Source organism: Plutella xylostella, chromosome 3 (genome assembly GCF_932276165.1).
Source record: "Plutella xylostella chromosome 3, ilPluXylo3.1, whole genome shotgun sequence".
Taxonomy (NCBI): Eukaryota; Metazoa; Arthropoda; class Insecta; order Lepidoptera; family Plutellidae; genus Plutella; species Plutella xylostella.
This window is the reverse complement of record NC_063983.1, coordinates 6984125-7009856: the sequence shown is the minus strand read 5'-3', so window position 1 is coordinate 7009856 and position 25732 is coordinate 6984125. Positions and strand designations below refer to the sequence as shown.

Below are 25732 nucleotides of genomic sequence, written 5' to 3'. Positions count from 1 at the left end.
ATCTAGATTGGTCATTCATAAACCAAAACACAATAGGCAGTCACAAAGCCGATAATATTTTGAACAAAACGGGCCGTTGGCCATGCTAATTCTGCGTATAGATAAGCCAATCCCAAGCGACGATAGATAATGTTGCTAACATAATGTTTTGGTAATGGCGTCGCTACTCCCCGGTGGAATTAATGCGATAGCTTCTCACGTGTGGTCCAACACGACAGACTACAAACGAGGAGCTTAAGACATTTTAAGAAAATGTAATGGCCATGTAGTCTTTGTGGGGAGCTGAACAATGGTTCTCACATCAATGTGATCGTTCCGGACGATTTTCGGACGACCTTGCCGGTGTTCGCTCGAATTAATTACGCAGTTTTCTCTATGACTTTTCGATGATACGTTGAGCAAACACTGGTCGGAATAGCAAAGCAAACGTGTTGGTTGTTTACTATGCAATGTGACGGTTTGTATTCAAGGGGACATAACATGACCAATGTTATATAGAGAACCTCTATTTTGTCTGAAGACACATGAGAGCAAAGGATTTCATTGATCTAATTATTTTATAAAACATTGTAGACTTTGTTTCACGCAACATGTAGGTAACAGACACATGAAATAACAAACCTTATTTTTGTTCTCTCACAAGATTTTTTGTGAGAATTTACAAAGACCCTTATAATCCTACGTTGTCGCCTTACCTCTCTTTTCCACAAGCCTATTGTTTTGACAAAATAAAAATAGGTATGAGTTTAGCCTAGGACTAGGTGAACAATACTGTACCAACTGAGGTATAAGTGTATACGAAACTAATTTTGCTGCTTAGCAACCTGCCACAAGGCTCTATTAAGGATTTTCTTACCAATTTAATTGAATATTGAAACATAATGAAGTAGACAGTTCGTCACACGAACAGATAAGATGGGAAGATAACAATATTGTGATAACATGCATATTTATGCCGGTTTATAATGTTTTTATGCACATAGTGGTTAGTCAGACGGTTGGAGGCTTGTCGCGAGTACACAAGGTCAAACATACATATTACATACATGATAATACAACCACATTCAACTGTATTTGTGTAGAAATAATTTTGGGCTTAACACTTATCAGACTTATATCTAATGATGAGGACAAATTTTGATGCTCCATCGAGAATAGCAAGTCAGAAATATCCAGGCAAGTGTGAACTGCTTGAATGAAGAATTATGTCCGAAAGAATGAGAGCCATTTCCATGACTTTTCTTTGGAAAAATATACGTTGGTGAAGGATTGTTTTCAACAAAAAACCACTTCATTGCAGACAGGAAAAACACTGGGCTTAATGAGGATGTCTAGAATGCTTTCAATTCGCTTCGCTTGAGAGGCAATAAAATGGAATCTCTCAGCTGGATAGCCGGCTCCGCCACAGAACAAGGAAACTGTGTGGATTTCTTCTACTATTTAGTGTTTCCACTAAAGATACACATACGTTTATAAGTAAACTGAGTGGCAAATAATTTCATAGGTGTATTAGTTATCAACATTAGTCTTTGGTTATAGTTTTAAGGTTTCAAGGAGAATTTATGACCTTATAAATCGATATATATATGCTTAAATTTCGATAGTTTTTCTGTACAGTGGAAAGTTCATCTAAACATAAAGTTAAGTTTAGCCCGGTTTATAAAAACTTGCCTATAAACTTTAGTTAACCTAACAAAAAGGAGTAGAGAAATGCAATAATATGCACTGAAAATGAGACCAACTTACGATGACTTGAATATAGGTAGGTACTTAACAATATTAATATTTTTATTATTTTATATTAAACATTAGTTTATTTATAACTATTCAAACACTAGAAAAAATGTGCACTTATAATGACTATAAGCACTTGAATATTGCCAGAACTGCATAAATTTAGAAGTTTTTTTTTATTTTATTTTTATTTATTAAGCTGTACCTAAGGGCTGTGGACATTTACAGCTAAAATAAAAAAAAAACAATATACCTATATGTATACGAAAATACACTAAATTTATAAAAAAATGACAACAACATCATTCCAATTTCAAATTATGCATACATTGCATTTTCTACCAACATCACCGAAAATAAATAAAATATGAAAAGGGAAAAGTAGCTGAAAGGAGAAGCATTTAGAATCCAAAAATAACGGCTGTTATCATAAAGAAAACCAGTGGAAGAAAAATAGGCGAAAATAGAAGAGAAATGGCTCACTCCACAGGTAGAAAACTACACAGAGCCCATTATACAAATTGCTATTCCAGTCAGTCTCCTCCGACTTAGACTGAGGTTATTCACCCGTTAAAGAATTAATGGAATGAGTTACACCAACTCCATCTTAGTTTTCTTACACTTTAATAGAAATAAAGCGATTTTCCAACGATTCCTATCCATCTATTAGCCATGCGTATAAGAAAGTAAGATAAAATATTAAAATATCCTGCCAAAACTAAAAGAAATTTAAAGTGTAATTTTTATTGAAAATAAAAAAATATATAAAAAGGATTAACTCCAACAGATTTTAATTGGACTTAAGTGGTGCAAAAGATAAGCAATTATCATAGCGATTATCGTTTTGTATACAAAACCTAATATCGAGTATACCCATCGCCATAAATCCTTAAAAAATTACGTTAATCGTAGAATCCTTTAACAATTTCCTCGTGACCACTGTAAAGGAGGGGCAAAGACGCACGTGCTTGTAATCCAACTCTCTGTGCTAGTCTGTGTACAGACACGAGTGCTGGCCGGCTTACGCCAACTGATAAATTATTACTCTGTGGCAATTAAGAGGCGCCAGAGATACGCCATGGATAAGGTCGCCGTAGAGCTACCACTCTACAGACGCGGCCGTAGGATATATGCCGTATAAGTCGTCTAGCTAAACAACTACTTCGACGCAGAAAACCTCAATTAACCAAGTCAGGCATTGTATTTTTAATGTTGGTTTTAAATGATTGGCCTCGTGGCAATCAATATCAGTGCCAATCATGGTTTAGTGCACTAAAAAGAGAAATGCAATTTAATTAAAAAGCTTCCTTTAACTGCGCAATCAACCAGCATAAAACTGATTGCACGATAAAACATTTTAATACAACTATAGACGAAACCGCTCCACCGGCTAAAGTGCCACTTCTACTAGACTCATTAGACAAAAGTGCTCTCGTGTGATAACTGCTGTTACTCACATAAACAAACAATTTCCTTGGTATGGAAAATTTACTGAGTCTCTGAGAGACATGAGGTTGCGTGACGGGGACAATACCACTGACAATCGTCGAGCAATCGTGAGCTGCTATTGCGGGGTAATTGTTTGAAAACAACACATCACATGCTTTCATAAAACAAACAGGGGAAACTTTCTGAAGCAATTACGGTTTCCATGAATGGGGACAAGTGTCTGAATGTTATCGTAAAAACATAGAAGAAATACAAAATATGGGCATGGTTTTCAGTAATCATAAAAGTAATCGAAACAAATTGTTGGATAATAAAGTAGAACAGTCTAATGACGCTATGTACTTATATGATATGGAGCTTATTAGTTCCTCGATTAACGCGTTAAGAAAGCTGGTTTCAGTCTGTGAAGCCATTGCTTTTGCCACGGCTTAAAATACCTATAATGGCGAAAACTGAGATGCTAGTATTTCGGCAGGGGTCTCGAGACGGTGGTGGTATACTTGGTGGGTTCACCAGTACGGGTAGTCCAGAGCTTCAAATACTTGAGTCCCCTCATAGGACAGTGGGATCACTCTACTATCCTTTGCATGAAGCTATCATCTAGCAGATATTAAGATTAGAATTTTAGAAAAAAACAACATTCAATATGAATAATTTTAAGGACTCTATGAGTCTTAATTTTTGCTCTGAAAACAAAGGAAACCCAATTAAAGTACTAAGTTCCTTGCTACCCTTGTAGGCATTACAATAATCAACACAGAAAATATTTGCAGAAACTTCCAACAAAGGATCTCTTTACATTTCCATTGTTTATTAACTACAATGTGGTTAGGAAAAGGCCATCAAAAAGCGTTTAGGGATTGAAGAAGACGATGTCAAAGTTACTTTGGAAATTCGTTTATTATTTTCTAAATCAATATTTACGTTGTTTTCGTGTATAATCAATCGTAATCACTAATCACTTTAACCATTACTTTAAGAAGTGCTGGTCCATCAAGGGTAGCTTTTAAATTTTGTCTGAGATCTAAAGGCCTTCCTCGTTATTCATGATATTCTATATTTATTATACTTTATACATTATTATTTATATATCTATATTATACTTTGGTTTAAAACATATAACTAATCAAGAAAGTCGTGTTCAGATTAATATTATCTTTTAATTAACTGTTATTCTTTTAGGTTGTATTCCTATATACATATGTGATGATGATTATATTAATTATGAGTAGAAAATATATATAAATATTAATGCAATTAAAACATTACTTGGGGTGTCGATAGGGATAGTAGCGTGATTTAGTATTTTTCTGGATTAAGTATTTAGCGCTTCTAAATAATATATTGTATATTATATATATATATATATATATATATATATATATATATATATATATATATATATATATATATATATATATATATATATATATTTATATTTATACCAAACTTTGTGTAACATAGTTATTTTATTGAAGTTTACTTAAGTTTAGTTTAATCCAGAAACAATCATCCAATCAAGACCAAATAATGCTGTCATTGGTCAGTTTTATTATTAGTCCAATGTTAAATGTTCATTCACTACCTTGTAAAAGAAGAATCATTTAATCATTTAATAAATGGAGTCTCTCAAGTTAATACCGGTAGAAAGTGATACTGTGCGAATGACTGCGAATTCCTTTCAGTGTGTTAAGATTATCGTGTACTTACTTATGTAGATAATACATATAGGAATACAATATGGAAAATCTTAAAATTTGAAACTGGCAAATTGAAATTAGATACTGCCGCAGCTGTCGCAAACAGTTGTATTTTATAGGTAAGTATATTACTACGCGACTGGTTATTAGAAAACAGAGAAGATCATAATGAAAAAAGTACAAGAACACTTTTTATATGTTTTGTGTTTCACTGTAGTGTGGCCTAGAAATCGCAAATTAACATTTAGCCGGTGGCGCAATGAATGGACAGCAGAGGTGCTCGACTCGACTGCTAATCTAATGATAATTATATTCTTCGTAAGCGAATGTCGTCCTCTGAATTACCAACGTATTCAACGAGTTTTTTGTTTTTGTTGTGAGCAGTCTTAGTTTCGATATTGATACACTATCTTCCATAAACATCATTAATTACTCCGTTATCAACGTCAATTTGTGTACCTACCTACTATGTGCAAGCTTAATGTGACTGTTACATTACTTACATTACATTAGTAAAAGGTCTACAAATTATTGAGCTATGTGGAATGCATAAGACGGTTCTGATAATTATCATTGTAAAAAATAACTAAATAACACTGTTTTGTTTATGTACATGAGGTAAGTACATTTATGTAAATTGATAGCACGGAAGTTAGGGTTACTGATGTTACAGAATAATATAGTAATGTTTTGCATATTGTTGTACAAGAATTCAGAGCCCAGCATGTAGCTATGTACAATACATACGCGCCTCACACGCGTATAGCGTAGGTAGGTACGTATACACTCACAACTAGGGCATGCAATACCGTAATACCGGTATTCGTAATACCGGGATCCCGTACAAAATTCCCGCTTTTTTCAATACCGGTATTGAAAGTTAATACCGGTATTGGATTAATACCGGAATCGGACTTTTTTAGGCTATAAATAAAGCGATTAAGATTTAGTTAGCCTTGTGTGTGTATATACTGTGAAAGCGCACTTGTTCCCAACCGTTTAATGCAGTTTTCGGCTGCTAGAAATCTACTGTTGACCATGCGTAAACCGGCACCGGATGTAAAAAAATAGTTTATTCTAAAATTTAAACTCTAAAACTGATTTCTCGTAAAAATCTACAACAAAATACAGAATATGATTGCATTTTCTTGTTTTATTTTGATGTATACGACCTTTAAACACAGTATATGCCATTTATTACAAGGAAGTCTAATACCGGTATTAATACCGGGATCCCGGTATTGAGTTGTAATACCGGAACTCAATACCGGTATTGAAAATTGTTCCGGTATTGCATGCCCTACTCACAACTAACACATGCACGGACATCACCGCCCAGCCCGAGTGTTTGTGTTTTCGCAATCATTTCACACACCACACATCTCTAAAGGATCATTCCATCGCACTGGACATTCAACAGGTCTCTAACCTAAACGAAAACATGATGCTCTCAGTAGGATTTGTGAGATGTTACAGACATAATGGATAAACAAACAGCTAGTATCGTAAATCAACCGGGGTCATACTTACAGATAACGTCTCTTGGATTCGATGGCAGAGGTTAACAACACAAATGTAATGTTATCCGTCAACAAAAGCACTAGAAACCTGGGACGTGATGCAGCGGGTGCACACTGCGGCCGTTCACCCGACTATCACGGTCCCTGTTTCGAAAACTTCACGGTGAAACGTTTAGAGAATATTCAAAAATAGATCGAGTCTAACACTGGCGATAATGCGTGCCACTACCACGTGCACGCGCTCGCGTCGCGGCTTCCACTCGACACTCAAAACTGTGCTCGAACATGGAATCCGTCCGGAATTGCGTTGAAAAGTTTCCACTTTACAAAGTTACTGGATCACGAGTTACGAACGTAAGAAGCACGAGCGTGGCAGCCCCGCGGCGCTTCGCAGTGAACTGGCGCCTCGCGAGTCGCGCCCGCCGCCGCCGCGCCTGCCGCACACTCGCGCGCGCACGCACACACGCACGCCGCCACTCCGCTGATACTCGGAGCCCCTTCTTCAGACTCACACACAGAAGCGACCGGAGTAAAGATAAACAGACATAACACAGTGCAGCCCACACGCCGCAATTGCACGAATAAACACAATAAACAGAGCGCCAAGCCGTATGCTGGTGACTCCGAGACGCACAACGCACTGCCCGCGCCCCGAGCGGACTCCACGTATCAACAACACGCGCGATAGCAGCACGACGCGGGCAAATAATGAATGAACTAATTGAAAACGACACAGGAAACAAAACAATTTACGATACTCCGCAAACAGAATAAGTATCAGTTGAATTTGATGAGCTACATGATGAAGATTTAATGGAAATGAACACACACGGATTACTTAGAATTGTGCGTTTGTACACATGATATTATGTGAATTCAGCAGTATTTGTACTGATACCTGAATGTCCTTAGCTCTTATTCGCATCGTCCATTATAGATTAGCAACCAATACGTGAATAGATAGTTTACCTGAAACAAACAAAACCATACATTAACATCTTAAAAAATATATATATTTTACAGCGATCTTGAAATTATTGCTAGTAAGTAAGCCAACAATATAAGAAAAAAAGGTCAGGGCTCACAAGTCAACATGAATGGAGAAGACAAAGATATTTTTAATAGTACAGACATAGTATAGATGTACCTAACGGGCTATCAAACAAAGCTTTAATTACTAGAATCTAGTAAGCACGTATATTAAAGAAAGTTTCAAAGTGTTACACAAGAAAACCGCAATATGCCGCAAAGCTGCTCGACATTGTTTTCGGAACATATAAAACTGGACGAAACTAAATAAAAGATCAAATTAGATTTGGCCGAAGAAAATTGTCACGAACAGTGCTTCGTTTGGGGCTATTCCGAAGTCGCTTGTCTATTCTCAGCAGGACTTTCCATGACACGTTGTCTCTTGATAAAATAAAAGTTTTGAGGGTCAAGTTAGACTGTTTCTGGACATTGTTTAAGGGTCGACGCCCTCGAGTTCTGTTTCAGCTGAAAGGCCTTTGAAACTTCAACAAACGATAAATATTACGCACATGTATTTACATTATGTTGACACATCTGCTGTTTGTTACTTGTGTTATGGTCGGAAACCACACAGGTGTCAGTATTGTGATGAGAATTGTGAATGTGAAACACATTGTTTGTGTTACATTATTAAGTCTAAGTGTTGATTAACAATTTTAACTATTCCGAAACATCATTGATGAGTGACTAAACTGGACAGACAGTAAATACCCTTACTTACCCTAGTATCAAAGCCAATACATAATTATACAAGTAAAGGTAAAGAAATGGTACACAAACATAAAATAATAATGTTATTCCCAAAAGCAGGAACGTAATACGCAAGGCTAAATAAAATGGGACCAAAATCACGTTCTGCTTTAGTATTATAATGATATTTGCATCGGTATTGGTACATTGGTAGAAATACACTTTGGCCTTTTCGGCACCTGGGAGTTAAGGAGGGCTACTCTATAGTGAAGTCAATCAAGTATAGTCAAGAACAAGAGCTATCGTGCAATCGTCACATTCGTCACGTTTAATATAACGATATAGAGTCTTGGTTTGCGCAGCAGCGCTCCGCAACTAGCCCCTAAATTCATAGAGCTTTTGGACAATAGGTTTAAAATTGACGTTGTGACGTACGAATTTCATCTTTTTGACTGACGTAAAGAGTCGATTTTCATGTGTTTCAATGTCAATTTTAACCTTGTAAATTTAAAATACGGTCTATGAATTTGAGGGTTAGTTTTTCGTGGTAGTGTAACCCGCCAGAGTTAACGTACAAAGTGCGTAGCTTGTTGAGAAGGAAAACATGGCATGCCTCTGGGGGCGACCATGCCTTGATGAAAACTACTTCAGGCAATAAAGGGAATATTTATTTAATGTCTCCAAACATTTTCGAAGAAATTTGTCTTGAATAGTGATATTCATAAATTTATTCTCTAGGGATTTTTTTAAATAAATTAATCCTTAAATTCATATTACAAACGGTATTGTAAAACAAGGTTAAAATTTACTTTGAAACACACGAGTTTCGACTTTTTACGTCAATCAAAAAGTTGTAATTCATAAATTACAACATAAATTTTAAACCTATTTTAAAGTGTCAAAAAGCTCTATGATTTGGGCGAAGATTCGTTATAGGTACAGTCAGCTGCATATGTAGCTGTACACTTTTGTACCTTGTTAAACTCACTAACTGCCTATTCAAACATTGACGGTTTGTTATGTAGTCAATTTGACAAGGTACAAAAGTGTATAGCTACTTATGCAGCTGACCGTACTTACACTTATTTTTACATAAGTACTCTATTCATTACTATCGTGTACCTAATATGGCAAAAACTATGCATGATGACCTGCAGGGGCATAAGCTTCTACCCACCTCGCTGTTCCACTGCCGGGTCTGCCGATTGGTGGGCGGTTCAACTTGGCAATAACCAATAACAATGTCACAAAGCTTAGTGTCGATAATATGCAAAACCCTTCAGCGCTGCCAAAGCTGGATTGGAAGTTCTTGGAACTTAGATTAACAATATGGAGAGTCAGTGTAAAAGAAACGTCTCGACAAATTAAGAACCCACTTCTAAAGCTGAGCTCTTATTTTTTAATTAGTTCGGTTAGAAGATTTGTACATACATATGCACTCATGATTATTAACCCCGAAGGGGTAGTCAGAGGTGGCTCACAAGCGAGCCACCCACTTTTCGCAGCACATTTGTACGTGATATCGCCTTTTTTGGGATAAATACAATGCACTTAGGATACACATCTAGAATCTAGATGTGCAGGTTCCCTCACGATGTTTTCCATCACCGTAAGAGCACGTGGTATTATTGTACTTAAACTCCTTAATTGAAAACACAATTGAAAGAATTCATTGGTACTGGCCAGGATTTGAACCCACGCTCGATTGAGAGGACGAGGCCTTATCCATTACACCACCACTGTTCTTTTAATTAGTTAAGTTAGAACATCTGTGACTTTACTTATACAATGGTTGTCATTACGTTGAACTTAAAACGGTTTGACAGTAAACAAAATGCGGACAGTTTTTTTGCTTTTTTGTATGTGACACACCATCTTGTTCATCATCATCATCCACTGTTGGACACAGGCCTCTCCCAAGGCGCGCCACAACAATCGGTCCTCGGCCTTCCTCATCCAACCACTACCGGCTACCCGCCTAAGGTCGTCAGTCCATCTTGTACGTATATTGTTAGTCTAAGTTGGAACGTGTTATTCAGTGTTGGCAATCAAAACCGTCATAATTCATTCGCCCGATATGAGCCAAAGTAAGGATTACAGAATCGTTACTCATATCTAAGAGTACCTTCAACTACCCAACAAGTTACATTAGTTTATTACTTCTATGGACACAATCCTACTCGTACAAAAACTTGAGAAATTAAAATTATTGGAATTACAACTTTAATGTCTTCAATTAAAAGCTTATAAATGTGAAGTTGCCCACATACTTATTCAGACATACTTAATGGTAAGAATTCAGGGTATTGATAATAAATACTTACATGAACAAGTTTAAATATATTATAATATGTACACCAATGTACATACAAATGACCAACGTCGCAATTTAAGCAGAGGAAAAAGACCTTCCATGTTATTCAAATAGGTAAGTACTTCGTTTCTTTATGTCTCTACACAAGATGTTTTTTTATCCGAAGACATACGACTACACGTTTCCGTCCCGGAAACACTCGGAAACTACAAAAGATCTTACTCAAGATCCTGCAACACAGCATAATGTTGAGAAAATAACATAAACACTTATTTTTTGTTTCAGATTTTATGAATTTTATGATATAGTTTGCATTTGCCAGCCTGATTCTGGTCAATAAATTATGTGGACTACTATTGAAAATCAAATACGGCTGCAGGCCTGGGCAGACAGACATGGGCCTCCACTAAAACTGCAGGATTATTGCCACGATGTCCACGGTCGGTAGGCGGCTTGGAGATAACATAAAACACAAAACAAACATTGAAAATAATTAATTGAAGCTACATAAAAAATATAAATTGAGGTTGAAAGAGATATTGTAAGTGTAATTGGTCTTATGTCAGTGAAAAACAATGCAACAATACAAAGTTTTAAGAGAGAGGCACTGCATCTTTTATTTCCTGCACTTTAACAACTTATCGTTTATTCAATACTGCGTTCAACATATTTCATTTTGAGCACACCTTCTCTCTTACACTCGAATTTAATCCTTGCACTACTGCAAATAACGAAATATTTTCTTCGATGAGTCAAAATGTTTCAAAAGGCATACCGGATGTGAAATTTTCCACGCTTGCGTCAAAACGTTAAACCCGATATAAGCGGAGAGTTTCATTCATTCACAAATTTATTTCGGGTTCGGCCACTGATAATGATAACAGTATTTCTCGGTATTTCCATACCCCTTATGTTGTGCAATCGCAAAGCCATTACTTCCAAAGGCATTAAGTAACTCTGAAATATAAGGCTTGTAAAATTCGTGTTAACTTAGAAACGTATTGCCGATAATCTACAGCGGATTTTCGAGAATTTCCCCGTTTTAGGGTGCTTTTCCACCAGAGATGTGCTATGCTACGATGCTATGGATGCGTTTGATATCCACCAATCATATTATTGGTGCACATAGCTTAGCACTGGTGGAAACGGATTCAACTAAGATATGTTTTTTGTATGGAATGATGCGTGCTATGGATGCGTGCTAAACGAGTCGCCGGCACAGCGCGGCAGGACGCGTGTGCGCCTCTCCCCTCACCGCGCCGCCGCCCCCGTCGTTTCCCTACTATCGATACATAGCATAACTCGAGATGCGCATCTTCGTAGCGCATCTTCCTCGCACAGCTACCTAGCGTAGTATTGGTGGAAACGGTCACATATTTTCGTAGCGTAGATATCACATCTTCGCAGCATGCTGTGCTGCATAGCACATCTCTGGTGGAAAAGCACCCTTAACCCTTTGTCGGCTTACTATACCCTTTTTGTAACACTCTGTATAAAATTCATATTATCGATGTCGGTGTAGAAGTGGGACTTTGGGTTGGCGACCCCGCCGCAAACAAACAGCTGATCGATACTAAACTGACATGTTGCTTAATCTTGTTAGTTACGAGTATTCCTTTAAATGTGTCGCTCTTTCTGAGTGAGCGTACCGCATGCATAATCCCATTGTTTTACTTAATATGTATCTCGTAGTAATTTTCCACTAGTTTTAACTAGAGGAGTAACTTAGTAAATGACAATCATTATGGTGTTACATATTAAGTGTCAGTTATAGCCACGCGAATTTTAAAAATTACGTTAAAAAAAATATTTACACAGCACCTACGTACTTATTACTTATACAAGTATATAGGTATTAGGTATATATTATCATAATTACTTATATATCATATCATATATTAGATGTTTTTGTACTTTATTCATTAATGCTATTACAAATAGCCATATGCAAAGCTAGCTGATCAATAATCATCGAATATATTACAATTATCAGTTATAGAATAAAGTATAGTAGGTAAGTAAAGAGTATACATTAATAGTATTTTTGATTTTGAAATACTAAAGATAACTAGAATAAAATAGATCTAGAAAATTTCCTTAAATAATACACTCACGGGCAATGAAAAAGTTCCATTCACAAAATATGCTCATCAAACGACTCAAATTTTTTCATACATGTAATTAATAATTTAATCCATGCTTATTGTTTTACGTACTTACTTATTTTTTTATTACTTTTTAACCTTTTCTTGTAAATGTATGTGTTGTTTCTGTGTGTGTTAGAAATAAATAAATTATCTTTCTTTCTTTCTTTCTTATCAAAATATTACCGTTTTTAGGTAACATCCTGATGTTCTGATAAATATACTTCAATGTTGCAAAAGGCGTCATTGAGCTTGCTTTTTCCGTTTAGGAGTAATTTGGTGCTTTTCTCAGTGAAACCTTTTCATTGCCCGTCAGTGTATTTCGAATTAAAATGGGAAAATCTAAATTTAAATATAAAAAGTGACAAAGGAAAAGCGTCGCGCCGGCTCGCAACAGTAAATTATAAATACAATATTCTCGCTAAAAGAAAGTACAAAAACTCTTTCTAAGAAAGTAGAAATGTTCAGTCGCATCCATCTCCACAATTTACAATTATGCTCAGGATGAGATGCCGGGACTATCCACATTTGTTCACGTTCACAATTTATACAGGGTGATTCTTTCGTAGGTGCATATCTGGAAGTATGTTACAGAGCTCTTCATTCTGAACAACTTTTGTTGTAATGAATTTGGTATATTGTCGAAAAAAAATATCTACTGCCCATACACAGTGTCACGTAAACAACCGATTTTGTATGGGGAAGCATCTTTTTTTTTGTTATATCCCAAGGTCATTTTAACAAAAGTTGTTCAGAATGAAGAGCTTTGTAACATACTTCCGGATATGCACCTACGCAAGAATCATCCTGTATTGTCTTCAACTAGTACTTTGGGTACAAATTGTCTTATTTTCCTGCTTTCAACTATCTAGATATATATCGCTTAAAATATGTCGGGAGCTTTTCTTGCACTTCTTTTCTTCACTTAGCATCCAGCTGAGTTCCTGCAGAGATTCTGCCATAATAACGATGTCGTCCGCGAAGCGGAGGTGTGACATGTACTCGCCATTTATACATATGCCATGTCCTTTCCAGTCCAACGTCTTAAAGACATCTTCCAATGCATTGGTGAACAGTTTCGGAGATATCACATCCCCCTGTCTCACTCCACGTTGCAGTTGGATAGGTCTTGTCTTGTGGTCCTGTACTTGGACAGTCATAGTAGCGGCATTGTACAGACATCTCAACACCTCGATATAGCGCCAATCGATTTGGCATCTCTGCAAGGATTCCAAAACTGCCCAGGTCTCGATGGAGTCGAAGGCTTTTTCATAGTCAACAAAGGCTAGACACAGAGGCTGATTATACTCTTCGGTCTACTGTATAATCTGCCTTACTGTGTGGATATGGTCTATTGTACTAAAGCCTTTTCGAAACCCAGCCTGCTCTGGGGGCTGGAACTCGTCTAACTTTTGGGCAAGACGGTTCGTGATAACCCTTGAGAACAGCTTGTATACATGGCTTAAAAGCGAGATCGGTCGATAGTTCTTCAGAAGGGTTTTGTCACCCTTCTTAAAGAACAATACCACGACGCTCTCAGACCATGCCTCCGGTGTAATGCCATTGTGAAGAACCGAATTGAAGAGCCTCTGGAGCTGTTCGAGGATTGCAATACCTCCAGCTTTCAGAAGCTCTGTAGTAATTCCGTCTTCACCCGGAGCCTTGTTGTTTTTAAGCTGCTCAAGGGCTATCCTAATCTCGCCTATGTCGACGTCAGGGATGTCGTCAGTGTAGTGGCGTATTAGTGGCGCTCTGGAATCGGTGAGCTGAGCTACAGACTTCTGCGCGTGTGAAGCATAAAGTTGTCCGTAAAAACCTTCGATTTCGGCAAGAACCTCCGGCTTAGAGGCAACGATATTACCATCTGCAGACTTCAACTTCGTCAAGTGGCTTCTCCCAAGTTGCTGAACGAAGACTTTTGACCCCCGATTTTGCTCAATTGCTGCTTCTATGGCGCGTGTGTTGGACCGACGGAGATCTCTTCGTATCAGCTTCTTTATACGCTTGTTGAGTACCCGTAGTTCTGACGAAGTGTCACCTGCCGACGGAAATTCGCGTCTCTGCCTCATAAGCTCGAGTGTCTCGCTTGAAAGTTTAGACTCCTTGCTTTTGCTTCTCATGCTAAAATGTCTGTGGCCCACCTCACGAAGGGCCTTCACTATTTGGATTGTATCCGCGTCAATATCCGTAGTGGTTTCCAGCGATTCGAATCGGCTCTGTAGTTCTCTCTGGAAGCTGGTGTTGCCAGCTCTAATTTGGTGCAGTGTGGGACGAAGGGTCGACTTCACCAGACGTCTCCTCTCCAGCTTGAAGTTAATATTCAGAGTACCTCGGAGAAGTCGGTGATCTCTGAATATGTGCCGCTTGTCAGTCATAATGAAGTCGATTTCGTTTTTCGTCCTACCATCGGGGCTTGCCCATGTCCACTTCCTCTGGGGCCGTTTCTCAAAGAAAGAATTCATCAAGTACAGCCCCTCCCTTTCGAGGAAGTCAACAAGCATTTGCCCTCTCTGGTTTCTGCTACCAAAGCCATGAGGTCCTACCCTCGATTCGTCGCATTCTTGTACTCCCACTTTGGCGTTGAAGTCCCCCATCACAACGGTGTATTGGGTCTTAGCAGTACACTTGATAGCTCTAGAGATATCTTCGTATACTGCTTCGACTTCTGTGTCAGAGTATGCCGAGGTTGGTGCATATATGTACCTGTACGACCTTCAAGGAATACCTCTCGGTTAGTTTTAGTACTAGGTACGCTACCCGATTCGACACACTGCTGATCTCCACTACGTTGTTGACAAGGGTCTTGTTGACGAGGAATCCTACGCCACCTTGGGACAGTTGGTCGCCCTCGCGATGGTAGAGCATATGGCCGGACTCCAGGGTCATCGTGTCCTCGCCCTCTCTACGGACTTCTGATACTCGTAGCCCTAAGATGTCCCATTTTATTTTGCTAAGCTCTACCTCGAGTTCTACCATCTTCTCGTCCTCTCTCAGTGTCCGTGCGTTGTATGTCGCCAGTTGTAGTCGTTGATGGCAGCCATTCGTAACCCGGGGATTCTTCGCACCCCCTGCCCTACCGTTACCTAGACCGCTGCCGTAGTCAGGAATAGTAGGGCTGCCGGGAACTGGGGGCCGGGGCTTTGGGTGTGACTCCATGGAGGATTTTGCCATAATCACCACGCTTGGCAATGCGGGTTTGTGATCGCAGGGCTACACTTTTCGTGCCGGTGACGCTGCTGCCCATCGCCGGCCTATGGGATTTAGTGTAGCTGTTTTTGGATGGTTATACCGCCATCATCCGGTCGCCAGAGCCTCGTCTGTTATTTAGCAGGGTGCACCACGGGCAGGTGAGGTTGGCAATTGGTTCATTTCGGATGTTTAGAACCCTTACACCCCAGAGCCAATATAGAGCCACAATATTCGTGATTTGTACACAGGAGGATTCGAGAGCTAACATGCAATCGGTACGTTTAACGCAAATGGTTTAAAGTCATGGTTAGCACAGCAGCGCTCCGAAACATTGTTTTTCGTAAGCTAGTGACCCGGAACCCCATAGATTATCCATAGGTATTTTCAATCAAACTCCCAAGTCCCATTTCCCATCAAAGAATTCCACGTCACCAGTAATATTGTAGGATTTTATGAGTAACAAAACAACTCGGGGTTTGGATGCGGCATCTCCGGGGAAAGACGTCAGAGTGCGCCACATGCTGGAATTATACCGAGACAAATACAAATACTAGCCGTGGACAGGGCTCTTCCTGAGCGATGCGTAAATCTCGTATTTGTCTGGTTATGCTGAAAAAACTTCGTCGGGTATTTATTGTATACAAAATATAAATTAAGAAATAGGAAGTACACAAACTACACGAAGCGGGCTTATTGACAAAAAGCAACTTCTTCAAGCCAATCCTTGATTGGTGGAAAACTAAGGTATAAGTAAAAAAGAGACAGTTTCGTGCGTTTCAAAAAAATACAAACATTTACCAATATGAAATTCTAGTCCACTATACTATTACTATTTGTCTTTAAAAAAGAAAAAAACATCGTGATTAATTTTGAAACACGATAGATATTACAATCGCGACAACGCAATAAATTCTGGACGAGAAATTGAAAATCTGGACGGCCGTTGCTGAGCAATTAATTCCAGACCGAAAAAGAGGAGTATACGTTTCTATTTACCGGGTTTTCTAAGTATCTGTGTGTCATCCTTCGGTGTTATACTTATTGAGCGTGCCAGGAGAATAGAATTGAATAGAATAATCCCCAGTATCCTAAATTAATATAAGTCACACCATATTTTTTAAATGAGTGGGGTGATGAAGGAAAGTTAATTAGAAAATAAACTAGTTAAATAACATTAAAAAAAATACTTATTCCATTTGACCTAATACTGTCAATTGTAATGTTCATTTCAAATTCTAATTACATCTTGTCACTCACTTGAACTGACAAGCACATATGAAAGTATATAGTCTCAAGTGATTTTAGTATTATTTATTTATAAATAAGTAAATATGTAAATATCAACGCAACGTCATTCCAAATAAAAAAATCTATAAGTACTAAAAATAGGTAGGTATTTTGCAACTGTGTGAAGGGGTTGTATTGGTATCGCAAAGTCATATTGGCAACAAAAGAAGAAACCTGAGGCCCTATAGCAAAGTCTAAGCTAAGTAACATTTACGATATATTTATTATCAAATTCAATAAAAAAATAGAATCTGAAAATGGTTTTTAAAGAAAGTTTGCGATAGGTAGATACACTGGTGGTGTAGGTGAAAAAACCATCATCGGATGATGGTTGTCAAAATTAGTTTACGATCACGTACCAGTTTCCATATTAGTTCTTAACGATAACTAACTGTATCTAGACTATTCTAGACTATCTAGTTACTTTGTAGTCGGATACGACGAAGAGAACAGTCTAATCATCAAAGCCTACGATTATTTTTTGTATCAGCCTGCTAATCAAACCTTAGTCGCTTTACAAGTTTAGCCAGAAAGAATCAATATCACTAACTTATAAGAAAAATATTGACATACTTACATCTAGATGTAATCATGAGTGGTATTTACGAGTATAATACGTTCGTACTACACTCGGGAGCAATAAAAAAGTTCCACCTGTTTAATTGCTCCCAAGTGTAGGTGTTTTGGAATTCATTAATTTTGAACATAATATTTAATTCTTAAGAAATTTAATAGAATCTTGGGCTTAAAAGGAAAGCGCTGACGGAATTGTGAATGGCACGTGCAACACGCGTGCTCGATTCATTCATATAAAGCTCAAAGTCCTCCAAAATATTTGGCCATTTTGCCAATTTCTCACTACTACATAATATACCTGTATACATAATCAACGGTTTTATAAAATATACATATAGGTAGGTATATATCAACAACGTCCCTAACGAAAAAGTATTTCCTCTAGCCAGGAGTAATAGTTTGGTAGCTTACTACTAACATTAGCTTACTATTCTAGCTTGAATAGCTATCAATGTGTTTATGTATGTATATGGAGTCCGGACATAACGGATGACACCAATTCTGGTAAGATCCTATAAAACCCTACCTGTACCTACCTGTCCTACATAAAAACAGATTTTATATTTAAAAAAAAAACATGTTTAAATAACACCTTCTATATGATGCAATAAATTACCGAGAAATCAGTCTGTTACCATAATATTACGTCCTACCAGTCCTAGACCCAAACTATAGTAAATTTTCTTCTAGTTACATTTCCCCTCGGTTTTCCTGCGCAGTTGTAAGTTGATTCTCCAGAGATACCGCCCAGTAGGCAGGCATACGAAACAAAGATAAAACACAATTCTAAGTCTGGATTTAGCTTTCCTTCTTTTAACAGTTTACTTCCGAGAACAAACAAGATAAACCCCTTTGGGGATACTAGGTCGGTTTATTTATTTGTTTTTCCAGAATGTTTTTTTATTAAGTTTAAGGAGGTTTTACTTTATGATCAAGTTTAGTTTAACTATTGAGGAGGCGATGTCGAAAATGAATGAATCTTCAATATACCTTATTGAATGTGCAATGTTGATAGTTTGGTTACATCAACTGACCGTTACGTTTGACGGTTCTTGAGTAGAGTATGTATCCTACCGAACCTTATGACAAACCCTAATCTAGTGTTTGCCACCGACACGCTTATAAAAATAAGCTTTTGGTTATTAAACTAACCACAAACGCATTTATACATGGTGGGCCTATAAGCAAAGCTCCAAACGAAATAAAGGACATTATTTGTCAGTTACCCATTATGCCCTTGTCCCACCAGCAAAATGAGCTTGTTTTTTGTTTGGAGCATAACTTACAGGGCCACTCTCTACACAAAATCAGGAGACACGGAGGGAGGTCAATGTATAGGTCATAAATAGGTGTTTGCCGTTGCTTCGGGGCATAGGTAAAGGGTTCTCCTTATAGTTAGCAGTACAACATGGGTCTTGTTACATAAGTGAATCCAATTAGGACGCCCTAGTGTTGTGCTAGTTGATTAGTCTACAATCAATCTATCGATAGTTGAAGGAACCACGTCAGTCAGTAAAGATACTCTATCGATGGTATCGTTATTTTAGGTAAAATTGAAATACTACCAAAATTGTCGCTGGAAATTAATGAAATATTCATATTTCATTCACGATTATCGATTTTTTTTAAATATCTCAGAGATTGATATTTAATTGATTTATATCTTTATATTGATCGAAATAGATGAGATATATAGGCCTATAGTGTTGCTGCAAAACTATCGTATTTCAGCAACACTAGCACGCCCCATCAGAAGATTATTAACTGAACATGAACAGTGTACGACGCCACGTTGTAATTTACGCGGCACGTGTAACTTTCCAGTTAATAATACTTATTTCAATTTTGCGCAATTATTTAATAGTCCATATTTTTTTTAGTTCTATCTACACCTACGAATTCGTGGTAAGTTTGTATTTACATACTAACATAATAATGTCTTTACCGTAGCGTAGGTTAGCGTAGCGGCGGGCAGAATAAGAGGTTTAATATCATAAAAAAACTGCTTTATAAAGTCAAGTGCATGATGGTATAGAAATAATAATTATAATCAAAGAGTAATAATACGTAGTCTAAAGTGTGAAGTCTTAATCCACAGAAAAACCAGTACACTGGTTTTGTGGGTCATGTATAAAAATCATTTATAAAATAAAATAAAACAATGAGTTTTGTGATTTTATTAGTAATAAATATATTGAAACTGAAAAACTGAACTACTGTAAATAATTAGGTAAGTAAGTACCTACTTATGATAATATACATTATTGCAGTCGCCGCAAACAACAATAATAAATATCAATCTTTGAAGAAACGTGCTGAAGGAAATTAAATCTAAATGCAAAAGGATAAAAGACAAAGACGAGGCATTTCCACAGCTATGACTTCGCATTGTGTTTCATTCCTATGAATACCGGACAAGCCTTTGTAAGCTAAACATTTGCGGAGCCTTTGTGCTTTTGAGGGTTACTTTAGCAACTTCAAACTCTTTAATCGACGTAAAATTTCAATAAATATAATAAAAAATTATAATTAATATAATAAACAAATGAGTTTATTGCTTCAACTAATTTTCTTAACAACTTAGGCCGTGTCCCCAGTAGGCAGACTGATAGCGGCGAGATACTGAGATAGTCAGCGCGCGTATAACCGTGCAAACTGCGTAATAAACTAGCAGACTGTGGACACTCCATTTCAAATATATATGGAAGAGCGTACTAAATCGATACGCCGCAAACTCAGCCGGTCGCTAACAGTTTGCCTACTGGAAACACGGCCTTAGAGTAATCTTAACAACAAGAAGTTGAAGCCTCCGTTTAGACATTAATAAACGTCTGTGCCAGGAGACCCCGAACTTTTTACAATTTAATATTACTACTACCACCATTTCACAAAGAAATGGCGAAAGAAATGAGAGCTGCAGCTACCGTGCCACGGTGGTGGTGGTGGTGGCAACCACCGACACATTAGCAATCAACTGACCTTATTTGCAATCTTTCTTCTGAGCAACATCGTGTTGTGTAGAACATTCTGTCAGATCCATAAAAAAATTTGCTTGTTGATTTAATGTCCTACTTTGAAATAAGTGGTACAAAGTGTTACAGCTCCAACTTTAGGCCTATCTATGTACTTGTTTGGACCGAACAGTATCTGTTAATACGATTGGTTTGCGTTTAACTTAACGAGATGAATCGTGGTTGGCGGAACAGCGCTCCAAAGTTACGATTTCCGCAAGCTAAAATGACCCTCCCAGCCTGGAAAAGTTGGAATATAATATAAGTTATAATTGTGTAAATGAAAATATTTTATTTATTTATTAAAGCTTGTTGACCGTGAGCTTTGTAAGTTTGCAGTTCGTTAAGAACGGAACTGCGACTAAGTTTTTTTTTGCATTTTGTTTTGTTCTTACAGTAGTTACAGTTTTAATAATAATAAGTGAACGAAAAAAAACCCTCGGTGTTCAGTAATAGAATGATGAATTTTCGTTAGTTAGCTTTTAACTATTGAACCACTAACTGCCAGTTTCAATAACTCTATCTACCGATGACTGGTAGTTACTTTCAGACTCTGTCAAAATCGTAGGAAACTAGCTACCAGTCATCGGTAGATAGAGTTATTGAAACTGGCAGTAACCGATTTTATATAGAGGTGAAAACCCGTAGGCTATCTAGTGTTTGCCCTAGATCATTTGGTCATCATTACAGTTTCACCTAACATTCAGTAAATTACTGTTTTATTCGAATAAAGTTGTTTTATTACTCAATACCAGTTTTGTTTATTCAATTAAACGGTTGGACCGCGACCCTTTATTCTACTAAGCCGATGTCTTCACAAACAAATTTGTTAAAAGCCCCATCAACAAAGTTTTCAAGAAACCAAAAGTGTTGGGGGAGTATCATTACACGACCACTCAAAAAGGAGCCAGTCTGATAGTTTTCGGTAGATGCGCCGCTTTGTAGGTATGCGAGACAACGAAAAGTTTATGATAACTATGTATCTGTCGCAGGCAACTGGTTTAATCTCCTGTTTGATTGAACCACTAGCCCGTTCATTGGATGGCGCTGTTCAGTTGTATGACTAGGCCGAACGTTGATTGTACAAGCGTCACAAAACGTCCAACTAGTTAGCTGACTTAAAATCAGTCAGGTGGTGAATAAAACAAATATGGCGTCTAACAGCTAACAGCTGACACAAAAAGCACCTATATTGTTAGTTTTTTGCAAATAAATTAGCTTTAAAGTGCGTTAATTGTGTTAAAATAGGGTGACAACATGGATTTACCTATTATTATTCCGCGGGCGGATAGTTTCAAAGAAAAAAAGTGGCGAAACTGGATATTTATGAACAACAATATGAAGGTACGTTTATTGTTATTGTTTAGTTAATTTGTGACATAAGAGTTTTGTAACATAACCTTTTTGTTGACTCTTGTCTGGTGATGTTCACCCTAACCAGACATTACAAAGTTGCTATACTATATCCCATTCAACGACTTCGCTGAATGATGTTCAGTCAAGACGTCGAACGTTACAATCAACGACTTGACGAGTTGTCCTTTAGTCATACAACTGAATAGCGCCATCCAATGAACGGGCTAGTGGTTCAATCAAACACGAGATTAAACCAGTTGCCTGCGACATATCTAAACCGTACTAGGGCAGCTGCATATTATAATGTCTTTCGTAATCTGTTTCATGATGATATTATGACCAATAGAGACTGACAAGGATAACTTTGCAGCAGAAACATCAACAAAAAGTAGGTATATTAGGGAAACAAAATTTCTGTCACGAAAGTGGCACACTTTACTCTTCTTCATCCATTGAAGAAAATGATAATCTCCCACCTTTTACCGTTGCAAAGACAGCATTTTCGGACTCGACAGGCGTTCAATTATTATGTATATTACAACTCAAACTATCAAGACTTGGCAAGGCGTAAAATATCACAACTACCACGAGGGTTACAGATCAAACTGGTCGAGTAGGAACTGCCCGAGAGGCAGTGATGACGTCACTTTCAGACTCAATTTGCTATCACGAAAAAGCGATTGAAGATGTCATTCGTAATCAAATTACAGACAGGAATAGCCCGGCGAGTCCCGAATACAATTACTCGATGCTATCTCTCAAATGAAAGTCCATTTTATGGCATGTTTATGTTTCATAATGCGAGTTGTATTCGCTGTTAATTAATTGCGGGAAAAGCTGTAAAGAGTTTTAGAATCGTACATAGGTCAGACTTTTATTTTACGTATTTCGCTAACAATATGCCAGATTTTAATCCCTCTTACAACATAATTAGATTACAATTCAATTGTATTGTATACCTATACATACTTAAGTACCTCTCCATACATATATATCTTATACGATAGCCAACGCGTATCTTCACAAGTTCACATTCAAACGTAATCGTAAAACGTTCGACATTTACGATACACATTATTATAAACGTACCGTTCTCAGAGAAACCGTCCTTATATTTTATATATCTTTATCACGTATTCGATCACAACAGTAAAAGATTTACTGCGGAACACTGCAGCTTCGCCTTTCAATATTTGTAGTGTAGGTTGTATTTTAAGGGGGAATTTACTTCATAATGGCATACGGAAATGGGAATAAGTTGAAACCCTGAAAGTGTAGTTAATAACAGAATGGCACATAAGGGGGTAAACCATTAGTTTATTAATTATATAGGTTATACAGATAGAACGCTGGCTACTGTAAATTTCAAACATTTGACGAACCAATAGTAAAAACGTGGTAAACTAATCCATAGAAAAATCTACCCCTAAATAATATTTAAAAAGTAGGTAACTCGTTATTGCAAGTCTCGATAAATCAAGGTGTACCTAATAACAAAATAAGTTATAGCGATATTTATCTGTTCGATCCAAAGGTTGCATGCCTTTTTTTTGTTTTGGTGCAAATAAAAATTTTAAAAATCTTCCTTTTCTTTTGCTCACCTGGTTTTCTGCGCATGCGCCACTGCACCGGCTGCGCCGGGCTGCCCGAAGAGGCCAGCTTGAAGCCGTCAACTGCAGACAATAGCATTCACCAGTGAGAACCAAACCATACAAGGAAACGCAGCGTCTCATAAAAAAACAAAGCTAAGTCGTGAGCACAAGTTTTGATCCTCCCTTAACGTTGCGTATCGTCAACTGTCACTGTCAAAATGTAAGGCAAAGTTAGTTCCAAAAGTGACATTTGTTTTTTCCATGTGTTAGGTGGAATTTCACCAAACGCTAAACGTATTTAGTAGCCTGTCATACGTCTGTCAGTTAGTACAAAATGTATTTAAAATTTGATTTAAATACGTTTAGCGTTTGGTAAAAGTGACCCTTCGTGTAGATTCGAAAATAGTATCGAATCCTATGCTCGCGACACTAAATAGTTACTAAAGTCATACATATTCTAACGAAACTAATTCAAAACAAGAGCTCACTGGAAAAGTGAAGTGTTATTTGTCGAAACGTTTCTTTTGCAAAGAAACTCCATCTAGTTCGTATTGTTTAAAAGAGGGTGAACCCTGAACAAATTATAAAGTAAAAATCCTCCTTTAAGGCACGGTAGCGACATCTACTACGTCCATGTGAAATCCACAGTTTTTACTGGAAGCTGGAAAACCTGACATGCGGTAGACTGTAATGTAGAGGGCGGCAGCCAACTAAAACTTTTCCTCGTTTCGTGACTCAGCGCTAGATGGCGCTAAATATGAAAAAAACATACACAACAACAGGGTTCTTTTAAGATAGAAAATTAAGACTATTTATTTTAAATCATTATTGTTGAACTGAAATTTGCGGTAACATACATGTGATTCATTTATGTGATCTTGTATTTCAGAAAACGGAATAATTACCATACCTACCATTACCATACCTACTTTAACAGTAAAGAGAACAAAACATCTAAAGAAACTTTGACACTCATCATGCTTCACACGCTAAATATTCATGTTTTAAACATTTTAAGAATTTAGATAAATAAAGTCTGTTTTTTAATCTCGGATACTAAATTGACAGTTTCTGAACGGTTCATCAACAGTCGGTTGTCCCGCGATTAACGCGATAACGCGAATAACTCTATCTACCGATGACTGGTACTTTCATACGATTTTAACTAATTAAAAGTTACAACCTGTCAAAATAGTATGAAAGTAACTACCAGTCATCGGTAGATAGAGTTATTGAAACGAGCAGTAAGCGACGTATCGTTCTATTGGCTGTATTTGAGATTAAAAACAGACTTTACAAGTAAAAAACCATCCCCTTACCCGCCCGGCCCCAGTGGAAAGTTTCCCGCTGAAATTGCCACTTCAATGGCTACCTGTAAACAAAACAACAACAGATTAATTTAATTAAGGAACGCGGGGGAAGCACGAAAAGAAAGTTAACAATTAAAATTCTACGAATAAACCTATAAATAAAATAGGGAAAATTACTTAATGGAATTGGTTCAAAGGCAGAATCCAATTTATATGGCTTGCTGCGCGAGTTTTATTTTACCGTGGGAATTCCGGGATGAAAAGTAAGTGTTAATCCAGTCAGCTTACTACCTACATGTACATACTACCAGAATTTGTAATCTTTGGTCCAGCTGTTTTCCCGTGTACAAATATCCATCCAGAATAAACTTTCACGTTTATAATACACTCACAAGAAATGAAAAAGTTCCAGTGACTAGCACCATATTTAATACTATGGAGATGCTGGACGTGTTGGAAAAGACTACTTAATGACCCCGTCTGCATTATTGAAATATGTAGGTACATTTACCAACGCATAAAAAAGCTAAATACGTAAATATATTTTTCAATAATTTTAAATGGAGAATTATAAAACGAGCGAACAAAAAAAAACTTTGCGACTGATGATGACATACTGTTTTAATAACTTGAGCGGTATGAATTTGAGTAAGCGAAAAATTAACTAAACTGACGACGAATATTGATTTATAATAAAATCCAGAACGAGCTTACAAAAAGTGGACTGTGATAAATCCATTTCAGATATTAAAATTTTATCCGAGCGACTTAATTACTAAGTGAGCGACTGGAAATACAGAGAGGGCAACTTCAATATTAAGATATATTCGA

General features: G+C 37.3%; 1 protein-coding gene across 7 annotated transcripts in view; it reads right to left on the bottom strand.

Moving 5' to 3' along the window:
* The window catches only part of LOC105381839 (dual 3',5'-cyclic-AMP and -GMP phosphodiesterase 11), a 158643-nt gene that overhangs the window by 81676 nt on the left and 51235 nt on the right, over positions 1–25732 (bottom strand). For 4 of the 7 annotated variants that reach the window (XM_048623129.1, XM_048623143.1, XM_048623148.1 and 1 more), the window contains exons 2-4: positions 24911–24963; positions 23601–23672; positions 6414–7372 (exon numbers count right to left, since the gene is read on the bottom strand). Coding sequence is in view for 2 of the 7 variants with exons in the window: in XM_048623152.1 (XP_048479109.1) it covers positions 23601–23616 (16 nt within the window). In the remaining 5 variants the exon portion in view is untranslated. The remainder of the gene's footprint in view (positions 1–6413; positions 7373–23600; positions 23673–24910; positions 24964–25732) is intronic. The other 3 variants (XM_048623134.1, XM_048623152.1, XM_048623154.1) reach the window with 2 other exon arrangements.